Source organism: Microcaecilia unicolor, chromosome 11, assembly GCF_901765095.1.
Source record: "Microcaecilia unicolor chromosome 11, aMicUni1.1, whole genome shotgun sequence".
In the NCBI taxonomy this organism is placed as follows: Eukaryota; Metazoa; Chordata; class Amphibia; order Gymnophiona; family Siphonopidae; genus Microcaecilia; species Microcaecilia unicolor.
In genome coordinates, this window is record NC_044041.1 from 38,113,669 (window position 1) to 38,141,397 (window position 27,729).

Consider the following 27,729-nt stretch of genomic DNA (forward strand, 5'->3'; position numbering starts at 1 on the left):
ACATCTGTAGATTAATAATAGCCACATAAGTTTTATGTATACATTAATTAAACTGAGTTCAAAGGTCTATTCGTTTAGGGTCATGTTCATTAACTGTTACCACGCACTAACTGCTGCCACATCCATATGACCAACATGGACATAGCAGCAGTTAGCACATGTTAATATTTAGTGAACATGGTCCTTAGAGTCTTAACACATTCTTTTTATCACAACCGGTTTGGAATTAAAGCTAAACCTGATCAAATCTGGACTCAGGGCTTTATTGACTATGTTAACAGATGTATATTTAAGAAAACCAGCAGCCACGGAGGCAGTGGAGCAACTTTCCTCTGATCCCAGTCCTATATTCCTGTCATCTTAGAGACCACAAAGCATGTCTGCTGACCTGCAGAATTTCTCTCTTGTAGTAATCCAGCACCTTCTGCTTGAGTCCACTGTTACACACAGACTGGAGACAGACCAGCCTTAAAATCTTGATCAGTGGGTCCTTCTGAGCAATGCAGTCCTCTATGTAATTGTTAACCTTTAAAAGAACCCGCAAGAGTCTAGTTCACAAAATCTCTCCTTAGACTGCTGACATACAGTTGCAGGCAGGGGTACTTGCAAGTAGGTCTCTGACCATTTCCTTGCCAGGACAATATTAATATCTTCGGAATACTTTCATGAGTTTTTCCCCTCCCCACACAATATTTTTTATTGAAAAGCAAGAAAAAGTTACAAATACAGTCTACAGATCAGAACCAACCCACAAAACTCCCTTTTCATGTTTTTGTTTTGCTTAGAAACTGGATTTCACATCAAGCTGACTTTGAAAATCCAAAATTATTTATGTACCTCTAAATTAACAAATAGCAGGCTGCCACACTGAACAATATGGAGAGGGTGGTTGATGCCTAGAACACCCTCCCAAGGAAGGTGGAAACAAAAAATGGTGACAGAATGCAAAAAGTTGTGGGATGAACACAGAAGATCCCTAATTAGAAAATGGATGGTATAAAAAATCAAAACTTAGATGACTGCATGTGTGTAGATGTGTTGAGTGGTGCTTAGACAGCAACTTTTGCTGTAAGGAACTAAGACCAGTGCGGGGCAGACTTCTGTGTCCCGTATATGGCAAGACAGATTAGGATGGGCTGAAGAGAGCTTCAACAGCAACTCCACTAGTTGGAACGTAAGGACAGTGCCAGGTGGACTTCTACAGTCCTGAAAATGGCAAAGAAATACCAGGATCAAGTGTTTTTATACCACATCCATTGTTTGTTTAATCGTGAATTGATAATCCAGGTCTTTATCTGCCTTCGTCTACTATAGCATTAAAAATTCACATATAACATTAAAAAAGATTACAAGTGGAAAATTACATTTACGGTCACTAGTCTGGATAACGCGAAGGTGTTACCTCCTACGTGCATGGCTTTCTAGCACCATGCGCACAAATCGCCATGTACAATCTACTTAAAATTATGTTAGCATCATGCCAGGCCCATAACAAAAAAACCAAAATATTAAAGCATGTATGAGAAGAATCTGGTTATTACTTCACTTACTTTATCTGTGTCTATTCCCGGCATAAATTCTTGCTCCACAGTTAAATTATCACGAAAAGCTTCTGAAGCTAAAATATATATACAAATATAATTATAGCAAGACAATATCTAGAAATAAAACATGTACACTCTGTGCTACCTGCTGTCTGTGAAACATGGATCACCTTTAGTCTGCAATCATATTTTATGTTCTTCATTCCAGCATCGTTGTCTGCTACCATTCTCTGGCCTCTAAAGTCATCCAGAGGTGTTGAGAGAAGATGTGGTCTAGATAAAGGTTTCTCAACCAGTCTGGTTTGCAGGCTCTTCACAGCAAACATGCGAGAGACACATTTGCACGGTCTAACACAGAGATATTCAGGCAGATCTTGAGGAACGCAAATGGGTTTGGATTTTCAGGATATTCTTAATGAATATGCGTAAGGCAGACCTGTTCACAATGGAGGTGGTTTGCGGGCACATCTCTTATGCATATTCATTAGGGGTTTCCCATAAACCTGACCCATGTGCAGCCCTCGAGAACTGTCAGTGAATAACAGGTCTCACACATTATAGTTTGCTATTTGAGGGTCCTGAGCAGCAAGTTTGGAGAACCCTCAGTCCTACAGTCAATACCTTCTCCCAAAACTCTGTGCCTATTTGCCCAACTAGAGCTCAGTAATCTTATTGGCAATGCTGTGGTTTTCTCCTTCCTTCTTGAGCCGTCATGTGGCTGAGATACCAGAAAAATAATGCTAGGCCAGACACCTCAGATGTGCCATGTACCTACCTAAAATCTTACAGTTATAAAGCACATTGGGATCCCATTTGTAAGAACTGTTCTTTAAAACCTCCTGAGATAATCGTGTAATGTTTGTCAAAGGGGTGAAAATCAAATCTTGGCATGCCCAATCATATCTGAAGGGTTAACAGTATTAATAGTAATTAGGGTCTATAATGCACTTATCTTTCTTTACGTCTATTAGGAATCATTTGACCACAGAATGCTGCACATTACTACCCCCTGCTGTTCACTGAGAGCCAGTGCTGGTGGTCTGTAGACCCTGTAAAGACCTGCAAGAACAGAACTCATCCATCATGACTCAATAAACAATCCCCCAAAAAACGTAGGGCTAGGTTTACTAACTGGCGCTATAGGCGCGATAGCGTTTTTAACACACGCAAACGGTGTATGCGCGTTAAACGCTAACATGCCCATAGAAATGTATAGGCGCGCTAGCGTTTAATACGTCTTAAATTTGTAGGTGTGTCAAAAACGCTAATGCACCTTAGTAAATGACCGGGGGGGGGGGGGGGGGGGGAGTTCTTTGGGTTTCAGAACTGCTGCAGCCAGCACCAATTGTAAACGTCACTTACTTGTTATAATTTTGATGAGCTCGGCGATGGATGTGTGGTTAGCCAATGAAGTCCTAGCTGCCTGCATATGTGGTAGCTGTGAGACAAACTGCTTTATCTCCCCAACTGTTTTAGCGTGGTGCCGTTCCTTTAAAAAAAAAATTGCAGTTTCAACGCATATACAATTATATCTTGAAAATTACAAAAAAAACATTTAAAAGACTGTGGACCAAGCAGCAAAAACACAGGGTCTTGGCAAGACTGCTTTGCTAATGCCAAATTACAATACTCAGAAATCAGAAGCTAGAGCAAGGAAAATCATCTGCCCAAAAGGAGGATCATGTGATAAAACTTAGCACGGTCTGTCTGCCCTTATTTTGCTGTACACTCCATCTAGGTCCTTACATTTGGCCCCCTCCTATCATCTTTCCCTCTCCCTACCTGCTGCTCTCACTTGAAGTCCACCCGCTGTTCAGCTTTTTTTTTGTGCGTGTGGCCCCTTCCCGCTGGAACACTCTTCCACTTGACCTCCACAAGGAACAATCTTACCCCCGTTTTCAGGCCCTCCAGGTACACCTCTTTGCAGTAGCTTTTCCCTCTCTAGCAACTGTACGTTAGCACCCAGCCGTCTGCCCTCGAATACTAGTGCTTCTCTTTTTTTTCCTCTGCTCTCAGATTCAATAGAGTTCTTTTCCACTCTGATTATTGACTTTAAACCGATATGTTCTAAAGGGCAGTATATCAAATCTCTAATAAACTAAATTAAAACCTTAGCATGAAATACGGACCAAGGCAAAGAATGTGTATCCCCAGTCATTTCTGGACTATTGTTACTGATGATTCTCATTCTGCATCTGGCCACTCCTCTGAGGCCCCTCCCCATCAGGAACCAACTACTGGAAATAGAGACCACCACAGTTAGAGACCACCACAGTTCATAGCTGGGAAATAAGAAGCTACAGATGTACTAATATTAAGGGGAAAAAAATGACATTTTTACAAAACAACTATACAAGTTAGTGCAGTGGTTCTCAAACCTGGTCCTGGAGGTACCCTAGCCAGTCAGGTTTTCAGGCTATCCACACTGAATATTTATGAGATTTGCATACAGTGGAGGTAGTGCATGCAAATCGCTCACAAAAACTTATTGTGGATATCCTGAAAAAGAAAATGACTGGATGGGGTGCCTCCATGACCAGGTTTGGGAACCACTGAGTTAACATGTTGGGACACCATATGATGCTGTTATATAGATATATATTATTCCAGCTGTGAAGTGGTTCTCTTTGAGCAGGGACTGTCTTTCTTCTGTGTTTGTACAGCGCTGCGTACACTTTGTAGCGCTCTAGAAATGTTAAATAGTAGTAGTAGTAGTTCTGAGCTCTGGTAATTTCCACTAGCTGTGGGAAACCTGGCTTATCATGAGACATTGCTCACTGCCCCTTATCTTCAATGCTCTTATGAACTCAAAACTCAATAACTTGTTAAAGCCCTGTACCATCTCTGGTTATCTCAAGGTCAAGAGCTGAAGAACCCTCCTCCTTTAAACACTTCATTAGGGCTCCCCAAATATATAATTTTCTTTCATCCCCAATGGCCACAATTCTCACCATCTTCTTCAAAAACAGCCAAACTCAAAGGGTGGATTCAAGTCAGCAAATAACACTCGATTATACTCTGCCTTTTCATAACATCTCTTCAGCTCCAGACCTAATTCCTCATCCTCCACTGTTTGCTTTTCTAGAGCTTGGCCTGAAGACCACAGGATGTGGGAGTCCAGGGGAAGGAGGTCCTCCCCTCCCCATGGACAACAGACGAAACCACGTACACAAAAATTGGGGAGAAACCAATGAAATTCCAGGTTCACATTATTTTCAAAGTTGATCGATCATCAATAAATATTCCTGTGCTGGAACTTCATTGGTCTTCCCCCACTTTTTGTGTGTTTGTGGAGTCTAGGGGAAGACATATTTAAGGCTGGAGTATTTGAGGGAACTAGGACAACTGTGGAGGAGTGGCCTAGTGGTTAGAGCACCAGTCTTGATATCCAGAGGTGGCCGGTTCAAATCCCACTGCTGCTCCTTGTAATCTTGGGCAACTCACTTAACCCTCCATTGCCTCAGGTACAAGATTAGAATGTGAGCCCTCCAGGGACAGAGAAATATCCAGAGTAACTGAATGTAACTCATCTTGAGCTACTACTGAAAATGTTGTGAGCAAAATACAAACAAATAAACTTATGTTGCACATAGAGGCCTGCATGTTATGTATAAAACCAGTCTGCACATTTAACATGAGAGTAAATTTCCTCTGGGTTTAAAATTAATGTTTTGTCAGACGCAATGTGCATCTTATTTGTAACCAACAGAAAAGGTCAGTGATTATTACTCCAAGTCTGAGCTTCCAGGCTAGGTTAAATCACCTCAAACCTTGAAAATTAAATATGCTCTTCTTAGCTGGTTCTGGATTACTTTAGTGTATTCCAGTGGCGTAGCATGGGCGGGGCGGTGGGGGCGGTCCGCCCCGGGTGTCATCGGGTGGGGGTGCTCCGCTCCCGCTGCTCCGCCTTTAAAACTTTTTTTTTCAAAGCGCCAGAGAGTGGCAGGCAGCACGCCTCGCATCTGCCCTGCTAGTAAAGAAGATCTTGTTGACGTCGTTGCCCTTCCCACATTGAGTCCTGCCCCCCTCTGAGGCAACTTCCTATTACCGCGAGGGCAGGCGGGACTCAGTGTGGGAAGGACGACGACATCAGCGAGATCTTCTTTACTAGCAGGGCAGACGCGAGGCGCGCTGCCTGCCACTCTCCGGCGCTTCGAAAAAAAACAGCTGTGGGGGGGGACTCAGAGGGGAGAAGGGGATTGGGGAGGGGTGGGAGAGCATCAAGGAGGGGAGAAGGGGATTGGGGAGGGTGGGGGCGCTCAGAGGGGTGCTTAAAGGGGATTAGGGAGGGTGGGAGAGCATCAAGGAGGGGAGAAGGGGATTGGGGAGGGGTAGGGGAGCTCAGAGAGGGGAGAAGGTGATTGGGGAAGGGTGGGGGAGCTCAGAGGGGTGCTTAAAGGGGGTTAGGGAGGGTGGGGAGCTCAGAGAGGGGAGAAGGGGATTGGGGAGGGGTGGGGAGCTCAGAGGGGTGCTTAAAGGGGATTAGGGAAGGTGGGGGAGCTCAGATGGGTACTCAGGGAGGGGAGAAGGGGATTGGGGAGTGTGGGGGTGCTCAGAGGGGGGAGGGGAGTGCTCAGATGGGAGAAGGGGTCTGAAGCTGGAACTGTGGGGTCTGACAAGGTGGCAGGAGGGAAAATGGGTCCATGCCAGGGGCAGGTGGGAGAATGGGTCTGGGGCTGAAAGGGGGGGATGCAAGGCATGTGGTGGATGAAGGGGACATATCCTGGATGGAAGGGGGGCACGTGAGGGAGGGCAGACCCTGGATGGATGGGAGAGGGAGGGCAGACCCTGGATGGATGGGAGAGGGAGGGCAGACGGATTGAAGGGGCAGAGAGAAAGGGCAGATGTTGATGGAAGGGGGAGGAGAGAGATGGCAGACTGGGGCAGATGGTGCATGGAAGGGGCAGAAGTGGATGGAAGGGAGAGAGGGCAGACAGTGGATGGAAGGGGCAGAGAGAGAGGGCAGACAGTGGATGGCAGAGGGCAGACAGTGGATGGAAGGGGCAGAGAGAGAGGGCAGACACTGGATGGCAGAGAGAGAGCGAAGACAGATGCTGGATAGAAGGAAGACAGTGAAAAGATGAGGAAAGCAGAAACCAGAGACAACGAACTGTAAATATGTATTTTTATTTTTTTGCTTTAGGATAAAGTAGTATTGTAGCTGTGTTAATAAATGTTTATAATAGAACATGTAAATAAGGTAATCTTTTTATTGGACTAATTTTAATACATTTTACTTTCGGAGAACAAAACCCCCTTCCTCAGGTCAGGATAGGACACTGTAACAATACTATACTGAATTGACCTGAGGAAGGAGGTTTTGGCCTCTGAAAGCTAAATGTATTAGTCCAATAAAATATTATTTGTTTTATTTCTATTTGTTAATTTGTAAAGTGGTGATTGGTATTTGTTAGTTTTTTCAAATTTACATCTGCTGTCTTTATATTTTGCACAGTACTAGAGGACATTTTCTGTTTCTGTGCTGTTGCATTGTATGCAGAGTCTGGCATCGGTGGTTCAGTTAATTTTTGTCTAAATAGAAAGTTTATGATTACTTATTCTATAGTGGATTAGGGTGTATCTATTTGTGAAAAAGACATGGCTTTCGGTTGGCATTGACTGTGCAGGATCGACGATCTGTACTAATCTGTCTGTTTTCGTTTTACAATAGGTGAATTGATGTTCTAGTGTTCACTGTAGTGTTTAAGATGCTTTCCTTTTCCTTGTGTGACTCGTACAAATTACTGCTTATGGTATGGTAGAATTGCTCTATAGGTCCTGAGTGTTTTGTATTCTTGGTATGCCTAGTACTGGATTTCGGGGGGGGGGGGGGGGGGGCGTTAAAAAATGACCAGTCCCGGGTGTCAACTACCCTAGCTACGCCACTGGTGTATTCTAGCATGGAGTTCCAGTGTATACAGTTATGCAGGAGACGCTGCCCTGATAGCACAAGTGCTACTTATCTTTACACTGTTATTGGAAAAGCAATGCTGTACAGTGGTAAGAAGTATTCAGCTATAACTATGTTCCTGCCATGGAGAGCTTACAATTTAAGTGGGTACTTCAGGCAATAACAGATAAAGTGACTCACTCAAGATCACAAGGAGCAGCAGTGGCACAAATGTGATTTGAACCACAGCTTCCCTGGTTCGTAGTCCATTGAACTAATCACTAAGTTTCCTGTCAACTACCATGGCACTGCATCAATTCTCAGTGTCTACAGATTTAGGTTTTAGAAATATCCTCATCTTCTGTCTCCTTTGCTTCCCAATGAGATTCTCTACTCTTGGCGCAGTGAGTGCCCTTACCTATGCTTCCTGGAGCACTTGTAAGAATCATTAATTACATCCACATATTGATCTGTGTTTATCTTGTACATGAAACTAATGTTAGATAAAACTGCAGAATGGTACATGAACCCTGCCAAGCTCTAGGCAGCTTGTGGGCAAGCATAGGCAGGAAAAGTGATGATGAAGTCTGCAATTTAAATGCCCTCTGCTGCTGGGATATTTCAATCTCATTATCACCTATTAAATCTGGCAAGCTGGGAATCTTCTCCCCAGTTATTTGGCTCCCGTTCTCCTCTCTTTAGGAAGTTAATACTGAACATCAGCACGCATTACATTATTTCTGTGTGATAAACTGCATATTATACTTACTGTGTTTGGGAACTGTGCAAAGTCACAGCAGAAGACTGGAGAAAGAACCAACAAATCCTATGTTTATTATGGGGGAAGAAAGGAAGGATTACGTGCAATCTCTTATTGTAAGTTACTAGGGGTGGAGGGGTTCCCCTCTTTTAAAAACTCTTGAACAGAAATGTTCCCAAATTCACTTTTTTTTTTTTAAGGAACTAGGCAGTGGCGATCCTAGGTCGGCTGCCACCCGGGGCGGATCGCCGCTGCGCACCCCTCCCACCCCGGCAGCAGCGGAGTCCATCCCCCCAGGGTGCAGCACGACACCCCCCCCCCCCCCCGGGTGCATTCTTACCTGCTGGAGGGTGCAGAGAGCAGCCGCGTGCCTGTCGGCTCCACTGGCTCCCTCTGCCCGGAACAGGAAGTAACCTGTTCCAGGGCAGAGGGAGCAGGGAACCAGCGGAGCAGACAGGCGCGCAGCTGCTCTCTGCACACTCCAGCAGTGTGCACCCGGGATGGACCGCCCCCATCGCCCTGTCCTTGGTACGCCACTGGAACTAGGGACGGTCTAGGTATTGGCGACATTACACAGCCTCCTTCATCACAATTATCAAGTCATAAAGTGGCATTGCAGTCTGGCTCTGGAACACAAGCAGGTCAATGCCTATGGCGTGTGGTGTTTGTGCTGGTCTTTTACACCAGAGAATGTACAGAGCTGCATAGGCAGGAACATGGGATCTTCTACTGCCTGAAGCAAGAGTCTCACTGTATGACAATAAGAATGTACATGTTAAATTCTCCATAACATTACTATGTGTGAGGATAAATGTTTCTAAAAACAAATCCCTTGTTTAAAGTTACTAGGATGTAGAGAAGAAAGTGTATGTGTGAATGGAACCCATTTAGGAAAGGAGAATATAAAAGCACTGTGCAAATAGCATAATTAATGTGTTGTGTCAGTTACGCAAGTCGACTGGAAAGAGAATGAATCAAAACAAAAACTGCAGTTCTTAGACAGGAACTCTAGTAATTGTGAAAAGGCCAGTGCTAGGCAGACTTCAACAGCCTGTGCCCTGATTATGACTAGACAGATCTAGATGGACTGGAGTGGGCTTCAACAGCAACTCCAGTAGTTGGGGAGTATGTCCAGTGCTACGGTCTGTGCCCTGAAAATGTCAAGGACTGCTCAAGAATATATATGTTATATTGCATCATTTGCTATGATTTTATCTTATTGTGCAGACTGGATGTACCGTGCAGGTCTCTATCTGCCTTCATCTACTATGTTACTATGATTCCTCTTATGATAGCAGGAAAATGCTGTGCAGATGCAATAAATCACTGAAATCAGAGGAGAGAAGGCATGCCTCAAATGCTGCCGAAATGACTTTGGCTTTCTTGCTCAGCACTGGACCCACTGCATTGAAGTTCTTATCCCGGATCTCGGCATACAGCTCCTCCGCAGAATTGAGCTGAAGCTTCTTGGGTTCTGTGGGAAGCTCCTTTCCACCCTCACCCTGTTTTTTAGGAGCAAACTTCTCTGGTGGCAGCTTCACGTGAGCTGAAACAGACAGGTACACACAAGTCACCACAAAATACAGAAGAAGCTTAACCCCCAATCAAAGCCAGCAAAACAATGATTTCTGCCTCTCTCACTGCTTGGAAAAAGCCCATACAATCCAAGACTAACTGGAATAAAAAATAAAAATATTTATGCACTCTCGTACAAAATATTTTTAATACCATGTATCCAGACAGAATTCCCAACCACCCAGGTTTTCTCCCTATTTTCTGACTGCCAGGCTCCAATCTTTGGTCTTCCTGAACCTGGAGTCTGTGTACCCTAAGTCACTGTCAGCAATAGTGGGACACTCTTGCTAGCCAGGGGCTACAAATGTGGCTGACCCAGGAAGCATAAGCTGGTCCTAGGAACTGAAACCAGATTTCTTGCCTTGCAGAGGTCTCGCTAGCTGATTTAATAGATTTTGGAGAAAAAATATCTAATATGCGTTTTCTATAAACCTACACAATCTACCACTTACTATTCTGGATTCCGTAGACTTCATCGATAAGTCCTTCATATGTGAGCTGAGTGGCTAATGGTGTTAACAGATCGACATTACGATCCAGCAGCAACAGAGTGTCAAAGACTGGAAGGATTGAGTTCTGGCTGCCTGTGAATTCCCTTTTCATTCTCATCATCATATTCGTCACATGCTGAAAATAAAACACCCCTGGGGTAAGTTGGAGATGGTAGCATGGGAGTTCTGCAGAAAAGTTAAACAAACTCGTTGACTTGTGCTCAGTCTCACAGTTTTCGGAATGAAGTGTTTTATTCAAAGTGGGAACACATAAGATATAGGAGAAAGGGGTAGGAATGAGATTTTTTTTTCACTTTTGACCCAGAGATTCCTCCTGTGCTTGTTTGAAACCTAGCATAAGAAGCCTTCCTCTGCAACTACCAGGGAATTTTTTCCTTCCCGATTTTAAAATTCCCCTCCTAACTCACCTAGGTGACAGTCCTTAGCAAGGAGGTCAGACCCCAAGGCTGCTTCTAGAACCCTGTAGCCATCGGCCCCAAATCCAGCTGCTAAGAGTTGCTATTGAGTGATAAATTGGACTCCCTTCTCTGATGGGCTGATGCTCAGAATTCCAGCACTATAGGGAACAGTGCCAGAAAATACTGCGGAAGCAGCAAAGAAAAATAACTTCTTAGTACTCAATGTTAACAGCATGCAAATTATATATGTGCACTGTGCAAGGGGAAGGAATGTGCCTGGTGCATGTATACAAACGTTTTGCAATAACTTAGCATACTATGCCGTACTATGTATTGTTGTTTGACTACGTTTACTGCTATAATTGTCTATTGCTTATGTTCAACTTATTCTTGCTGTACACCGTATTGAGTGAATTTCTTCAAAAAGGTGGTAAATAAATCCTAATAAATAAATATTTACATGCAGAAAACAGGTGCCAATGTGTGCGTCCACTTTCGGTTTTGTTTGGAATCGCACACATTTGTTCCTCAGCACCGGCAGCTCAGAGGCTTGCATGGACTTCCTTCCTCTTTCAAACAAAATAAAAACTGGAAGATTTTAAGAGGAAAATCATGAAAAATCCTCTCTTCTTACAACTCAACGTGACCTCGGAGCTGGTGGTAGGTTTCCAGCATAAGGGCAGGGTTTTTTTTGTGCACTGTTTCTCGTATTGGGAGGGAACAGCCAATGACCTCAACTGATGAGCAAATGTGTGTGGATCTCTCGTCTCTGGACAGATTGTAAAGATCAAGAGATATGGAGGAAGCACCATGCAAGGTGACATTATTTGACCATTACTTCACACCAACTAAACATCTCAAACCTCAGGCGGGCCTCCAGAATAGTGGGAAGGACCAATAGAAAGAAACATCAGGTAAGACCTAATTTCTCCTATTATCTAGCTTCCTGCTATTCCAGAAGCTGTGGGATATATAAAAGCAATACCTAGAGTGGGTAGGATCCTGCCACGGCTACCACCCTGAGGACCAACACCCAAAAACTAGCTTCCAAGCAACGTCCACCCTGCAGTACTTGGCAAAGGTATGCAGCGTCGACAACATCATCACCCTGCAAATATTCACTGGAGACAGTAAGGTAGTCTCCACCCAGGATGTCACTGTACACATTGTAGAATGAGCCAGCAAGGCCCGAGGAGCCTGCTTCCTCCAAAGAAAATAAGCTGATGCGATAGTCTCCTTGAGCCATTTAGCAACACTGTTACCAAAAAGCATAAATAGTCTGTCCGATTTGCAAAACTCATTTGTGACTTCCAGATATCTAACGAGTACTCTACGCACATCGAGAAGCTTCAAGGAAGAATACTGAGCCTCTTCATCCTCTCTGCAAAAGGACAAAAGCTCCACAGATTGGTTGAAATAAAATGCTGATATCACTTTCGGAAGAAGGGAAGGAACTGTGCCCAGGGAGACCCCCGCCTCCGAAAAGTGGCCTGAAGTTCTGAAATCCTACGTTCCGATGCAACAGCCACCAAGAATGCTGTCTTTAGCATAAGATCTTTCAAGGCAACCTTCCGGATTAGCGCAAAAGGAGGCTTCTGCACAGCCAAAGGACTAAATTAAGGTTGCACTTTGGACATGGTAAAGGAGAAGGATGCTGCAAGCGGCCCACTCTCCGCAAGCAAGTCTTCTGTAGTCGGCCCCTTAAACAGACCAAAGCCATGGGTCATGTGACATGATGAGAGAACGCGGTAGCTGAAAAGTACAGCTCCTCTGTGCCCAGACTTCTCATGCCACTAAGATGCTGTTTTTTTTTCCACCCTAGTTTGTATTTACCTTATCTCCCACTTGTGGGATACCATCTGCTATTTTGGTGTAGGTTTAGTTGGCAATTTCAATGTGTGATGGCCGCTAGATCATTGAAAGCAAAGGACCAGGACAAGCAGCGTGGTCAGGAGAGCAAGACGGTGGCTCCCCATTCACCTCAGAGTCCTTCCATTAGCTCCACCTAAAAAGCTACAGCAAGTTTTCGACAGAGCCAAGGAGGCTGAGAGATTGGATGCATTTGATCTAGATTTAAACGCGCAACTCCAAGAGACCGGAGACTTAGAAGATCAGACCAACTCTATCTCAGGCCCACCAGCAGTTTTTGAAGTGGATAGATGCCTTGGAGCAGCATTTTGATGACCTGGAGAATAGATCGAGACATAATAATCTCAGGTTGTCGGGTCTTACAGAATCTTTGCAGACCTGGCGCACTCTACCTCTGTCTTTAATGGGCAGAATTTGCTTGTTTCACATGGTGCTCTGTGTTGGCTATTTGCAATTCCTATTCGCCTGTTATGACAAGATATTGCTTCTTTGAAAAAGTTTTTGGGAAAATTTCTGTGGAATGGCCTGAAGGTGAAACTAAAGTGGTTTTCTCTTCTGGGTAGTTGGAGTCAGGGTGGATTGGGTCTGCCAGACCCGAGGCTGTACAATCAGGCGTGCCTTATGAGGCACATAAGGGACTGGGTCTTGGGTTCCACACTGTTCATGGATGTATGAGTGGAATTATTTTCATCCATGGTACCTTCATTACCTCCTTCATACAGAGTGGTCAAGTCTCCCTGGGATGGGAACGTCTAGCCTGTTATTGAGACCCCTTTGGATTACCTGGAAGGAGCTTCTGCTCCATTGGGGGGGGGGGGGGGTAGGGGGGAAATCGCTGGTGTATGGTTCTCCTACCCATAGTGGGTAACGCTGAGTTTCATCTGGGGTTGGAATCCGAGGTCTTTCATCGATGAGAATCACAGAGCATCTTTTTGGTGGAATATCTGATGCAGCTGTATGGTTCTCTTTTGAGGTTTATGGACCTTAGACAGTGTTTTTCTCTCAGGGAATCTGATTATTTTGCCTATTTACAAGTGCCTCACTATGTGTGTTCCATGGCACCGTCAAATCTTTGCTTATCCATGGGAAGTAGGCTTCGGAAGTTCTTAGAAGGGGATACCCAGGGTCAGGTGTCAAGTTTCACGGTTTCATAAAAGACTTAGCTCATACTTACTGGATAAATCTTATGTGGTGTTGTTGGAGGCATAGTCCAAGGAATTGGGTCGTCCTCTTGTCATGTCATTCTTGAGGGGAGTTCTATGGGATATTCTGGCAGCAGTCCATAGTCCAGAATTAAGGAATGCCAATTCCAGGTAATGCACAGGGCATATTCCTCACAACGACAGGCATTCCATGTGGGGTGTGTGTCTTCCCCTCAGTGTCCCAAGTGTAAATCCAGCACTTCTTCCATGTTACATGGGTTTTGGCAGTGTATACAGATTAAATCTTTCTGGTCAGGCATCTTAAAATCGGTGCTTGGGTACCTTCTCAGGTTTTCCTTTGAGAGGTTGGTTCTTTGCAATATAGTCTCCATGGGAGCTAATTGTAAGGAGAAGACCCTCTTCTTGCAAAAAGTGTATAAATTGAGAAATAAATGCATCCTCAATCATTGGTCGAGAGAACAGGCACCTAGTTTCTGGTACTGGAGAAACAAGCTACATGAGTTGATATGGGAATTAAATGGGGCCCGAGGTCATCCAAAGAGACAGAAATCCTTCCTGCTAATTTGGGAGTCCTAATTATATTTCCCACTAGGCTCACAGGCAGGTTTTGAATAATTTTAAGAGCTAGGTGGTAGATGATACTTATTATGCTGCTTCTTCTAGGGGGGTAGGGGGGGAGATGTAGTTTGCAATTGTTGTTTGGCTGGGGTATATCCCAGGAAGCACTGGGCAGGGCTGGGCACCGCCATTTTGAAGTTGCGCCGATGGAAGAGGAGAGAGGCCACCTTCCTCCTCCACCTTAAGGTAGGGGAGTGGGGGGATTGACCGCGGCCCACTGGGCCACCAGGGACATTTCAGGAATGCTGGGGGGGAGTTAGGAGGTGACTGGAGACCCCTTGGATCTCCAGCTCCTCCTGAACCTGAGTCAGGGGGACTGGAGGTACGCTGGACCTCCAGCCCCGTTGCTTGGGGGGGGGGGGGGGGGTCTCAATCAGGTTGACTTGGCTCGGGGTTCCTGCGGGGGCTGCTGCATTGGGGGGAATGGGGGCCTGCTAGCATGCAAATGCATGCTAGACAAGACTCACCATTCCTCCCCAATGGTCTGCAAACCCTAACACCAGTTCCAAGCTGGCATAGGGTTTGCTGCAGCCAGCGAGCCGATCTTTGGCGTGCTGATCACTGGGGATGAATATGTTTAGCCCTGTTTTGCATGCATTCGCATGCTAGTTGCATTCAGAGCCCATGAGTGCATTGTTTCACGTGCTCGGGGGCTCTGATCATGGGGCGGTAACAAACGCAGGCGCTAGTATGGCGCTAACAGCCTCCAGTGCCTGCGTTTGCTTCTGATCATCGGCCCATCAGAGCCAGAGGCTGAAAAGTGTGTTCATCTACCTGCAGGAGGAGCTGGACTGGATGCCAAGAAAGATCTGTCTAAGCTCAGTTTTCAGTTCTCTATCTCCACCTGCTAGTTGATGGACACAACTATTCCACAGGTTCTGGAATAGTGGGAGGAAATGCAATGTGTGCCAATCTTTGGTGCACACGTTGTTTCCTGCCCTAGAGCCTTCTGTGCACATTAGCATCACTGCTAGTCTGGTGCTAATTACCTCTAGCGCTGACATTAGGTTTTACGCCAGTCCAAGAAATCAAACCCAGTTCCTCTGCATGACAGTGAGCAGCACTACCATTGAACTGCTGGTCCGAGCTGGAGTCACTAAAGTCAGAATTAACTGTGCTCTCTTTGTAGCAGTAGGAAAGTGTTCCATGGGTGTGTAAGCTGTGGAGAAAGGTTCCAAAACACAGAAATCCTGTAAAGTGTCCTTACATATCTGCAGCTACTTCTATAACCATTGCACACAATGAGCTAATTAGCGCACATCAGGGGTGCTACAAGTTTTGTCATTCACAAGAACTGCAGCTAAACAGAGCCACATACTATGAAGTGAGAACATGTCTGGGCCTGCTATCTGCAAAAGCTGACACACCAGAGTGCAAAGGAACTGCAAATGGAATGCAACACAAAGAGGATAATAATTAGACAGAGAGAGGGAGAGGAAACTTTTTTTTACCCGAGCGCATTCGCCCTTCCCAATGATCTGGGGAATTGTTCCATACAGAGCTTGCAGAGTCATCAGTCCCTTTGCAGCATGGTACAGGCTTGTTTGGTCATTTTCTAAATAACACTCCTAATGAAAAGCAACATAGAAGAAAACAGAGTTAACAGAGAACAATAAAGGGCAGTTTAAACCCTGATCTGGTTTAGGTAAAATGCACAGTGCTAAATATTTCTAATCTAAAATCTTTCAGGTCAGGGCTCTTCCATCCCCCATCACTCCTGACTTGTACACCAGAGCAGGCTATATTAAGACTAAATGCTACCAGGGACCTTTAAACCTCTGCTTTGCCATAACTCGCGCACTCCTAGGACCATATTACAGATTAATAAGATACAGCTAGCAAGCAAATGCATAGGGGCAGTTAAAAAAAAACACACCACTACTTGTCCTGTGCTGTTTGGATATCAATATGCTTCTTGATGGAGCCAAGGGACCTCGAGTCCTGTGTAAATGGAACTTGATTTTTTTAGGTGTCCAACAGAATGCCTGTGTAATGGCTGCCAACAGGCAGGAAAGAACAAAGAGCATAACTACCTGAGGAAATCACAAACTCTCTCTGAAGGATTTTCCTCCCAAATAACACTTACTTTAAACGATGTTTCAGACTCCATAGATAGCAGATCACCATCGAATGGAATTAAATCCAGACCGTACTCCTCTCTGTAAACAAAGGAGCCCAAGACCCCCTGATCCTTCAGCCGCTGTTCACAAAGCAAGCTACGTCGTGGTACAAACAAGATGTGAAGATCCCTTGGACAGCGAAGACGATCCTCACTAGAAAATAAATGTGTTTGTACAAGTAATCATTAGCATAAGCCTACTGCACTGCCTTAAACTTTAATCCTTAATTCATGCATTAAAATAATGGAGCACACAAAATCCTCCTGTACTGTTCACTGATACCCTCATGATCAAAAGCAAACTCCGGCGCTAGAGGCTGTTAACGCCATACTAGCGCCGGAGTTTGCTGCCGACCCATGATCAGAGCCCTCGAGCGCCTGAAACAATGCACTGGAGGGCTCTTAGCACAAGTAGCATGCAAATGCATGCTAAACAGGGCTTCTAGCGCAATTAGCTTGCAAATGCATGCTAATCAGCGCTTAACGCATTCATCCCCAATGATCAGCGGCCAGCGCGCCAAATATTGGGTTGCTGGCCGCAGCAAAATCAACGCCAGCTCTGAGCTGGCGTTAGACTTTGCGGATCATTGGGGAGGAATGGTGAGCCCTGTCCAGCATGCAGTTGCATGCTGGCAGGCCCCCGTTCCCCCCCAAAGCAAACGCAAATGGGAGAGTGGAGGTCCGGTGGACCTCCGGTCCCCCCCGACGATCCGACCCCCTCCATGCCCAGGGAGGGCTGGAGATCCAGTGGGTCTCCAGCCCCCCCCCCCCCGAACCCCCATAAATCGTGGTGGCCGCCTCCGGCCAAACGCTGTCCCACCCTCCCACTCAGCGACAGGGGGAGGGGGGGGCTGGAGGTTCGTTGGGTCTCCAGCCTCCCAAACCCCCATAAATCGTGGTGGCCGCCTCCGGCCAAAAGCTAACACACCCTGTTATCCATCGACGGGGGGTGGGGGCTGGAGGTCTGGTGGACCCCAACTCCTCCCCCCCCCCCCAGCGTTCTGCATTGAATCCCTGGTGGTCCGTGGTCACCCTCCGTCCCTCCCGGCCGCCCCCCCCCCCACCTTTTGTTGGAGGAGGGACGCAGCCTGCCTGCCTCCCTCCTCTTCCTGTCGACGCCGCTGAAAAATGGCGGCGCCCAGCCCCGCCCATTGCATCCTGGGATGCGCTGGGCGGGGCTACAGACCATGTAAGGGAACAGCGCAGGGCTTTTGATCATGAAGGCCTGAGAAAGACATTGACCAAAATGACATGCATGCTGTTTAACCATCTATAACTGGAAAATAACCCTATTCCTTCCACCTAACCCTCCAAGGAACTGGATTTTCCCTTAGATTTGTCTACTCACATTCCCAAGGTGATTTATAATACAGATATAGTATGTCCTTGACCTAGAGAGCTTACAGCCTGTGGCTGAGGCAACAGAAAGTTAAATAACTTGCCTAAGATCACAAGGAGGGTCAACAGAAGGAGGGGCGATTTGAATATTGGCTTCTCCTGCTGCTTTCACCGTTAAACTATTCCACATTAGAAAGTGACACGGGAACAAAGTTTATTCCTGTCCCCAAAAGCTTTGACCCCATCCCTACCCTGTCCCCGTGAACTCAAATTCCACTGAAATAGCAATTTGTCTTTTATCAAAAATGATGGAACTATTTCAGTGGAATTTGAGTTCACGGGGACAGGGTGGGGATAGGGATAGGGACAAACTTTGTCCCCCATGTCATCCTCTATTCTAACTCTCATGTCATGTACACCAATTGTCAGAAAGTGCTGCCAGGTCATCCAAGGGGGGTGGCTATATGTAGGTTTCTGTAACGCTATGACTTAACATGCTTTTGTATTTAAACGATTTTTATTGATACTGCAGCAACATAAACATTGCCATACAGAGCTCTGCATATAACATCCATCAAACCTCGATGTAACTATACAGTAGTTTGCTAACTAACTACAGCAATTTTGATTTTTATATATATATTTCAACATTTTTATTCTTTCCATCAGGATGTATCTATCCTCACCCACCCTCCCCCTTACCCCTCCTCTACCCCCCCCCCCCCCCCCCCCCCCCCCCCCCCCCCATCCCAGACCTGGAGGACTTAACATGCTTTAAAATCCAATGCGCCTGAAAGGTTTTGTATAAATTCTAATTTTAAACCTATGTGTACATGAGAAATGCACCATTACCAAGAGGGTATCTAACTTTACAAACATCTAAAGTGTAAATTTAGGTGTTTATGCTCCATTTAATTAGGGTTTCTTTCATGACACAAAAATATCAGTATTAATTTATGTTTTTGCAGTGCAGATAATTCTAGTGGGTTTGCGTATCTGAGTCATCCCTATAGAAAAGTCAGGAAAACAGGACACAGGAGCCAAGGCAGAGAAGGGGAAATGAGGAATTTTTCGTGAATAGACAATAAACATCTATTTTATTTATTTTCATCAGTGATGCTTTATTGGTTAAAACCTAAAATTAAAAGATTCAGTTATAAACTAAGAGACAGACAACTCTGATCTTCAAGTGCCACAGGTAGGTCAGGTTTTCAAGATATCCGCAATGAATATACTTAGCTGGATCAAGGGCTTCCTAACCACAAGAAAATACCAAGTAAAATCAAACTCTGGCATATCATCACTGTGGAAAGCAGACTGTGGAGTACCACAAGGGATCACCGCTATCAGCGACCCTCTTCAACCTAATGATGACCCCATTAGCCAAGACCTTATCCAACCAAGGCCTCAACTCTTTCATATATGCAGATGTCATAACATACATTCCTTACAAAACCAAACTGACAGAAATCACTAACGTAAACAATCTCAGCCTGAACATCATGGACTCATGGGCAAATGCATTTCAACTAAAACTCAATAAAGAAAAAAAACACATGGTCTCATCCTCTCATCTCAACACAGCTCGGACAACCCCACAAGTATGAACACCACAGACTACACCCTTCCTATCTCAGACAGCCTGAAAATCCTCGGTGTCACGCTGGACCATAATCTAACGCTAGAGATCCAAGTGGCATCCACAACAAAGAAAATGTTCCATTCAATGTGGAAACTCAAACGCTTGAAACAACTCTTCCTGAGGGAAATATTTCGCAACCTGATACAATCTATGGTACTAAGCCACATAGATTACTGCAATGGAATTTATACGGGATGCAAAGAACAAACCTTAAAGAAACTTCAGACCACACAAAACACGGCAGCTAGGCTTATATTTGGAAAAACGCGATTTGAAAGCGCAAATCCCCTCAACGAAAAGCTACACTGGCTCCCAATCAAAGAACGCATTGCTTTCAAAATTTGCATCCTGGTTCACAAAATCATCCACGGCGAAGCCCCGGGATACTTTTTGATGCTGCTTTTAACTCCTAACCCTTATTCACTTGTTCAGAACCCTTATTTTATCATCCTCACTTTAATATTCCCTTATCTCTTGTTTGTCCATCCTAATTAGATTGTAAGCTCTGTCGAGCAGGGACTGTCTCTTCATGTTCAAGTGTACAGCGCTGCGTACGTCTAGCAGTGCTTTAGAAATGATAAGTAGTAGTAGTATGACAGACTTGATCGACCTACCAACTAGAAACTCATCCGAATCAACAAGTACATTCCTAAATCTACACTACCCAAGCTGCAAAGGACTAAAATACAAATCAACCTCCACATCCAGTTTCTCCTACATAAGTACGCAACTGCGGAATGCACTACCAAAAGCCTTGAAAATGACGTCCGACCACCTAAAATTCCGGAAATCATTAAAAACAAACCTGTTTAAAAAAGCATACCCTACCGATCCAACTTAAATACCTGATCTCTGCAACACAACAAAACTAAAGTACGTATGGACATAACAACTCTTCCATTGCACAATTCCTTAATATGGCAATGCTACATGAACTTTATTTTACCACATCACATCATATTTGTTCACACCGGAGTCTGCAAACGCCTCTCCGGTATTATGTAAGCCACATTGAGCCTGCAAATAGGTGGGAAAATGTGGGATACAAATGTAATAAATAAAAAAATAATAATAAAAATAAATATGCATGATATAAAATTTGTATGTAGTACCTTCACTGTACGCAAATCTCTCACACACACACTCATTGTGGATATCCTGAAAACCTGATGTACCTGTGGCACTCAAGGACCAGAATTGCTTATCCTCAATTATTTTTAATTTATTTTTTTTAATCTTTTCATTAACAAGCAGAACATGACAAAACACCACAGGCAAAAAGAAAGAGAAAAATGACAATGCATATGAACAAAAAATTACAATACAACAGTAAAAGAAATAACAGACAAACATTCTAGCTCAATTAGAACCGGCCTCTGTTGGCTTTGGGACCATCAATCTTTATTCACAGCTCCCCAGGTATTTTTTTTTCTGTATTTTATATTTAATTTGAAATCTACATTCTACTTTTCCAAAGTCCAAGATCCAAATTGAATGCAGATTATAGCATTAGTGCATTTCTGCTTAGCTCATTGTAAGATTTTTTATAAAGATATCTTTATTGAATTTTGATGATTTTCTTATTGTAAACAACCCTGAGCTCTTGGCTGGAGCAGCATATAAATAATTATTATAACAATAAAATCTTTAGCCTAACAAAGTATATGTTTAAATAAACAAACAAAAAACACACCCAAATGTAAAAAATATAAACATAATGGGGCCCTTTTACTAAAGTTTAGCACACACTAATGGACCAATGGGCTTTTTAGCATTTAGCACACACTAAGCTATAGTAAAAAGGCTCCAATGTCAATATTTTTAAAATCATATAAGAAAATCATCCTAGCAGCAATGCAATCCTAGAATTCAATCGTCCCCAAATCCTGAGAGCCCAAAGTACTGTACAAATAGTTAAGCTTTAAGCTATTTTTAAGTGTCAGGTAATTGAATTCCAAAGTCAACTACTCTCTTAACCTTGTCATTACAGTCACAGTCCTTGGTTGGCAGCCACACACCATAATTCTCCATCAAAATGGTCTAATCATGGGCACCAGGTCCAATTACTAGTGTCATTTTTCTGCCGTCATCTACTATGTTACTATGTTATCATTGATAACTGGGGCTCCCTCTGTTGCAGGGATTGCAGAACTACGCCCTCTGCTTCGTCAAGAGCTAACGTAGGGAGCTGAACCAGGCCAAGGAATGAAGCTTGAACAGTGCACAGCACAGCTGCAGAGTCACCACGAGGCTCCTAATTATTTTTACAAATTGATATTTTCAGAAAACTACAGACTTTACCTAAGTACGTTTTCTGCAATAATATCCATGAGCTCCAGTCTAGGCCTGACAAAAAAAATGACATTTTTGACATCTGCTGCTGGGAGGCGGCCAGCCTTAAGGGTGAACATTTTTTCCACTTCATGTTCCTGAGGAAAAATACAATTCAGTGGCATTATTTATAAGTGAAAGGGTCACACAAGCAATGTGTGCATAACCTCCCAAATCATGTCACTTCCCCTCCCAATGCAATGGAGAAGCACACAATACTATACACATTTAACAATCTTATATTCTACCAATCCTGTGCCATACTGTTTTGTGTGTATTACAACTTAAAACAGAATAACCATTAGAACAGTAACACCACAACTGAACAAATATGGACCGATGCATCTCTACACTACTACTGTAGGGTTTGGGAAACCTTTAGGCCAGTCTCCTGTTTGCAATATATGCCTTTTGAATACTACACAAAAGGGAGAAAGTAAATGTTTCAGGATACATCAGAACAAAGCCCAAATATGGGGTCAAGATTGTACATCTATTTGAGCAACCACTGAAGAATAAAGAGTATTTAGACATTTGGACTTTGTTCTGATTTATCCTGGAACATTTACTTCCATCTTTTGGTCTTCATTTACTGTGGAAGTTTTGTGTCCCCCTTTGCTTTGTTTGAATACTACATATGCTTCAAAGAGCTTATATCCAAATACGTAGAGATTTTCAACTTTTTTATCTTACTGTATACTTACACTGTGCTAAAATTGTCAAGGCAAACCCCCACATATGGTCTAGCATTTTACCTTCTTCCACCCCCACCCCACACCCAGTCCAGCATTTTACCTTCTTCCCCCCCACCCCTCCCCACACACACCCAGTCCAGCATTTTACCTTCTCCCCCCCCCCCACACCCAGTCCAGCATTTTACCTTCTTCCCCCCTCCAACACCCAGTCCAGTATTTTACCTCCTTCCCACACACATGGTCCAGTATTCTACCTTCTCCCCATCCCCAAGTAGTCCAGTATTTACCATCTCCCCCCCCCCCCCAACTTCAATTTCTTCTTCTCCTTCACAAATAGTCCAGCATCTTCCAACCAGAAACCAGGTATCTCCTCTTGTCTCTCTCCCCCCCCATTATACCTATTAAATGTTTTCCTGTCTCTAGCAGTTGGCGGTAGCGAGCAGCGATTCATACATCTTACTCACTCCAAGACCAGAACCTTCTTTCTGACACTTCGCACCTATGCAGAAGCAGGAAGTTACATCAGAAAGAAGGCTCCAGGGTCAGCAAAAACAGGGTGCATGAATTGCTGCTGCTGACCGCTACAGACAAGAAAACTTTTATGTTTCAACAATTTTTATTGATGACAATCCAATATAACAGATATTATTATGCATCAGAAACAATCATATCAATAACCATCAAGTACACTTCTCTGCAGACATCTATCATCAACATTTTTATATGTGTAGGCCTATCCCTAACCCCCAACTCCCCTCCCCCCCCTTGCTGTCCCCCACTAACACCTAAGCGGCCATAACGCATTGACTCCCAAGGGGCTTGGAGAAGAAAACTTTTAAAAGCTAAATAACCTTCAACTTCCATAGCACACTGGTTGAAAAACGTTGAAATAGGTCTTGTCCATTATATCACTGAATTCCGTGCGGGAATCTTTGAAGTTTACCTTTAATAGTGAATACTGTGCAATTAATCCAAAGGGTCCAGTAAGATACTCATCCCAAACTATTGCCTTTAAAAAAAATCAAAACAAAATATCACATCAGTTTAATAATTGTTATTACTACACTTTATTACATCATTGCTCAGCTATGAAGACTTATGCAATCAAGACTTTTTGGTTTCTTATTCTTAACTTTTGAACATTTGTGTTATTGCTTTTCACATTGAAATTGTAGAGTAGGTTGTGTTCATTAGTGGAGCACCTACTTTAATGCACCCCAAGCAGCCCTATTGATACCTTTGTGGTTTGGAGCAGTGCCTGGGCATTTTGTAGGAGCACTGAAGCAGTCCCAAGGGCTGGAAGTACCACTAAACCCGGACCTGAGGCCCCTTCCCTGCTACCGTAATCCTCACACTCTTCTGCTTGCAAAGTTAGTGGTTTACTGGCAGAATGCTAGGAAGATTCACCCACTCAGCTCATTGAGAAAGTGGGGTATATACCTCCAACTATCTCGGTTCTGGAAAATCTACAGGTAGCAGGAGGACTTGGTGTCACATTGGGGAAGATGGCATGGAGATTCTTGTTTTGCATACTGTAACTTTGGGTGTAGTAGGTGTTAATGACTTAAGATACTATCTTTAATCTTTCAGGTACATTTTCAATCAGATCAGCTGACATCTCTCTAGATACTATTTGGTTGGTGGTAATCACTGATTTAGAGAAGTCCTTGCTACCTGTAGTTAATGATTTATATTTATGTTTATTCCAGAGTTCCATATACTTCCTTTGTTAACTAAAGGTGAAGGTGTTTACAAAAGATAAAATCAGAGGGAGGATAAGAAAAGGAGCTCACTCATACTTTGGTCATTAACAAGAACTAGGAAGAGAAGGGGAGAAAAAGTTAAGCTTAAACACTGTATCTCTGTGATCATGCAGGCCACTGGAGGCACATCTAAGTGGTGAGTAGATTGAATTTCAGCTAATAGTAATGGATCTTCAATAATGATTTAAACTTTATTAGGGAGAGTTTGGCTCTGATGCTAGGAGGAAGATTAATCCAGAGGCTAAGCACCAGGAAAATAAATGCAGAAGCTCTAGTTGATTCATAGTTAACGTCCTACCCCCCTATCTCTCATGCCTGAAATGAACTGTTTATCCAACTTACTTTATAATTTACTTCAACATTTATGAACTTTAATGTAATAATACGTTCTATTTCTTGTTCCGGAAATGGCGATCGCCTTTACGGCATACTGTAAGCCACATTGAGCCTGCAAATAGGTGGGAAAATGTGGGATACAAATGCAACAAATAAATAAATAATTCGAGGCATAGTTAAAACACAAATAATACTAAAGAGAGCCATTCACAAGTGTCAACATACCAGCGCTTTCAGGGTCTTAGCATGAGGAGTTGAAGCTAACTTGAACTACCTTTGGGGAAAATACCTTCAACATATATTATTAAGTTTCCTTACTTTCTTATATACCACCAAAGGGTGCATAACATCATAGAGGTTTACAATAAAATAGAAGAGATTATAATAGGAAATAAACTACACTTTGTACATAGGAAAAATAACAGGAAACAAAACAGTTAATAAAGGTAAAAAAAAAAAAAAAAAAAAGAGAGAGAAGGGGGAGTTAAGCGAATTTAGGTAAAACTGTATCAGAAGACAGCGAACAACAGGCCTAATGTCCCAACTCAAAGGCTCCACACCAAGAGCCCGCACAGCAAGGCCCAAAGTGATATGATAAAACATATAATTTTTTTAGATATATGCGCCTAAGAGCTGCTTTGAATGCTAAGTGACAGTGTAGCCGCTGTAATTCTGAAGGGAGACTATTCCAAAAAATGTGTCCATAAACAAACACGTTTTCCAAAAGGTTTAACTGGCATCAGTTGTTAAAAAAAAAAAAAGGTGTGGGGGTGGGGCATAACTAAAAGGTATTGATCCGATGAACATAAGGCCCGGAGGGTAGTATGAGGTGACAGATGTTACAGCAGAATAGGGGGTTGGCCAGAGATAAAGAGTTTCTGAATTAGAAACAAAATGTTATACTGAATAAGTATATTATAAGGAAGATTTTAGGAAAGGAGAAGTACCAGCGCCAGGTTTGGAATCCTGATAACCCAAAGTGTTTTTCATCAGACTGTCCGTGGCCGGGGATGCAGTTTCCTAGCGTCTGTGACAGCACTGGTGTGTAAACTCCCCCTGAAAGCTGTCACTGCCATGCAAAGGGTTGGAAGGGGGTGGGGTGCAAGTTCTAACTAGGGATGTAGTTTCTAGTCTGTGACAGCACTGGTGTGTAAACTCCTCCTGAAGGCTGTCACTGCCATGCTTTAACCATAAAGGGATTAGAAGGTGGGTGGGGTTGCAAGTTCTAACTGGACTTATAAATCAGAGGTGGATGAAGGGGAGCTAGCTCAGGGAATAAAGGAGGCGGAGGGGGAAGAAGAGAGGAGAAAAAAAACCCAGAGCAGATAGGAGGAGGGAGTCCTCACCTTAGTACCCGCGCATTTGTCCAGGAATTCGCGCAGCTCCTTGCGCATCGCCTCTCGTAGCACGTTCAGATTCACCCGCCCGTAGGACAAGTGCGCCGCCATGGTGGAGACAGGCCGCAATCACGTGACATTCGCCAAGTCACGTGATTGACAGGTGACGCGCCACATCCCGGCGTCTGTCCCGTTCAAGGAAATTAGCTTAAGAACAGGAGCGACGGTAGGCTATCTAGCCCATGGGTTGAAGCCAGTAGGCGTAGTTTGGTGGCAGTAGGCGGAGTCACAAGTACACCCAAAACAATAGCAAACGCAATTGAAAGCAACACACAGTAAAACGTTAGTAGAAATAATGGACTTCCTACAGGTGGTCCATCTCAAAAGCTGTGCCGGTTAGAGAGGCAGTGCCTTAAAAGGTAGTGCACAAGGAGCAAGTTCCCACAAACCGTCTATGACTTTTGATCTAAGGGGGGGGGGGGGGGGGGGTATTTTTAAATGCGCCCAGATTTCAACCTAATCCCTGTTTAATAAGTAAATGAGTGCAGGAGTAGCCTAATGGTTAGTGGAGCGGGCTTTGATCTTGGGAAACCTGGGTTCAATTCCCAACGCAACTCCTTGTGACCTTGGGCAAGTCACTTAGGGGCCCTTTCACTAAGGTGCAACAAAATTGGGGCTACTTTAGCATAGGCGCATGTTTGGGTGTGTGCAAATTTCAGCACACCTGTAAAAAAAAAATACTTTTTTTTTTTTTTTTTTTAAATTATTGCCAAAATTGGTGTGCAGCAATATAAAAACAGGCACATCCATTTTGTGTCTGAGACCTTACTGCCAGCCATTAACTTAGCAGTGAGGACTCACGCATTATCCGTGTGGTAATCGGATACGGTCACTGACTGATGATTACCGGCCGATTTCTGGCACATGCCAGACAATACAAATTATTTCCCAGTGCAAATAGTGGACACGCATCATAAAGGAAATTACCGCAAGGGCATGCAGTAGCTGGACAGTAACGCCAAATTGACGCACATTAGGTAGGTGTAGGCACCTATGCAACTTAGTAAAAAGGGCCCCTTAACCTTCCATTGCCCCAGGTACAACAAAAAAAAAAAAAAACTTTGATGGTGAGCCCTCTAGGGGCAGAAAAAGTACCTATCAATAATGTGTACAGCACTGCATATGTCAACGCTCTAGAAATGATTAGGAGGAAGAGTAATAAATAGATAAAATCTGTGAATGTTGACTACCTGACTCTCATAACATAATGTCTGTTTAAAGTGGCCCATTACCAGAGGAAAAAATCTCTGCACAAACATAACACATGCTAGGGTGTCCCTACCCACAGCCTCTCCCACTGACACATGGATTACAATTTGTAACAAATTACTTTACTACATGTGAAAAGTTATTCCATTATTATAATTCCTCTGTGTACATCCATATGCTGCACAAGCTGGCACGTTTGAAAATAAGTGAGATTTGATAAAAATGCTACCAACAATAAAGAATGACAATGTGGATGCAGCGGCTCATAGGTTTGTTTGTTTTGAGTGTATGCACAATGGCTGCGCAGGGACAGGGAAACATAGACTAACCTTAGTGGCTTCAATTTTTTTTTACATCATCACAAAACACCTAGCCAACCACCTCAGGTTACCCCACAGCCACTCAGAGGGTCTATCCCCAGCACAGCTCAGGTCCACCTGCACCTGCTACTTGTGCTCTACACTAGCACCTTCCTCCTAGTGACTGGGTCACAACCGCCTCTGGGCAACTCTTCTGTTCCCAAATTATCCCCAGTCAGCTATGGCTCAAGATACTCCCAGCCACTAGAAG

General features: G+C 44.0%; 1 protein-coding gene across 2 annotated transcripts in view; it reads right to left on the minus strand.

Moving 5' to 3' along the window:
- Positions 1-26,050, minus strand: part of VPS33A (VPS33A core subunit of CORVET and HOPS complexes) — a 37,833-nt gene extending 11,783 nt beyond the window's left edge. Inside the window, exons 1-10 of one of the 2 annotated variants that reach the window (XM_030218631.1) lie at positions 25,900-26,048; positions 23,398-23,463; positions 21,730-21,857; positions 16,416-16,602; positions 15,781-15,897; positions 10,222-10,396; positions 9,547-9,740; positions 2,907-3,033; positions 1,551-1,618; positions 389-526 (exon numbers count right to left, since the gene is read on the minus strand). In XM_030218631.1, the coding sequence (XP_030074491.1) occupies positions 389-526; positions 1,551-1,618; positions 2,907-3,033; positions 9,547-9,740; positions 10,222-10,396; positions 15,781-15,897; positions 16,416-16,602; positions 21,730-21,857; positions 23,398-23,463; positions 25,900-26,001 (1,302 nt within the window). In that variant the 5' untranslated portion in view covers positions 26,002-26,048. Of the gene's footprint in view, positions 1-388; positions 527-1,550; positions 1,619-2,906; positions 3,034-9,546; positions 9,741-10,221; positions 10,397-15,780; positions 15,898-16,415; positions 16,603-21,729; positions 21,858-23,397; positions 23,464-25,899 lie in introns of both variants that reach the window. The other variant, XM_030218632.1, reaches the window with a different exon arrangement.
- Between the last annotated feature and the right edge of the window lie 1,679 nt (positions 26,051-27,729).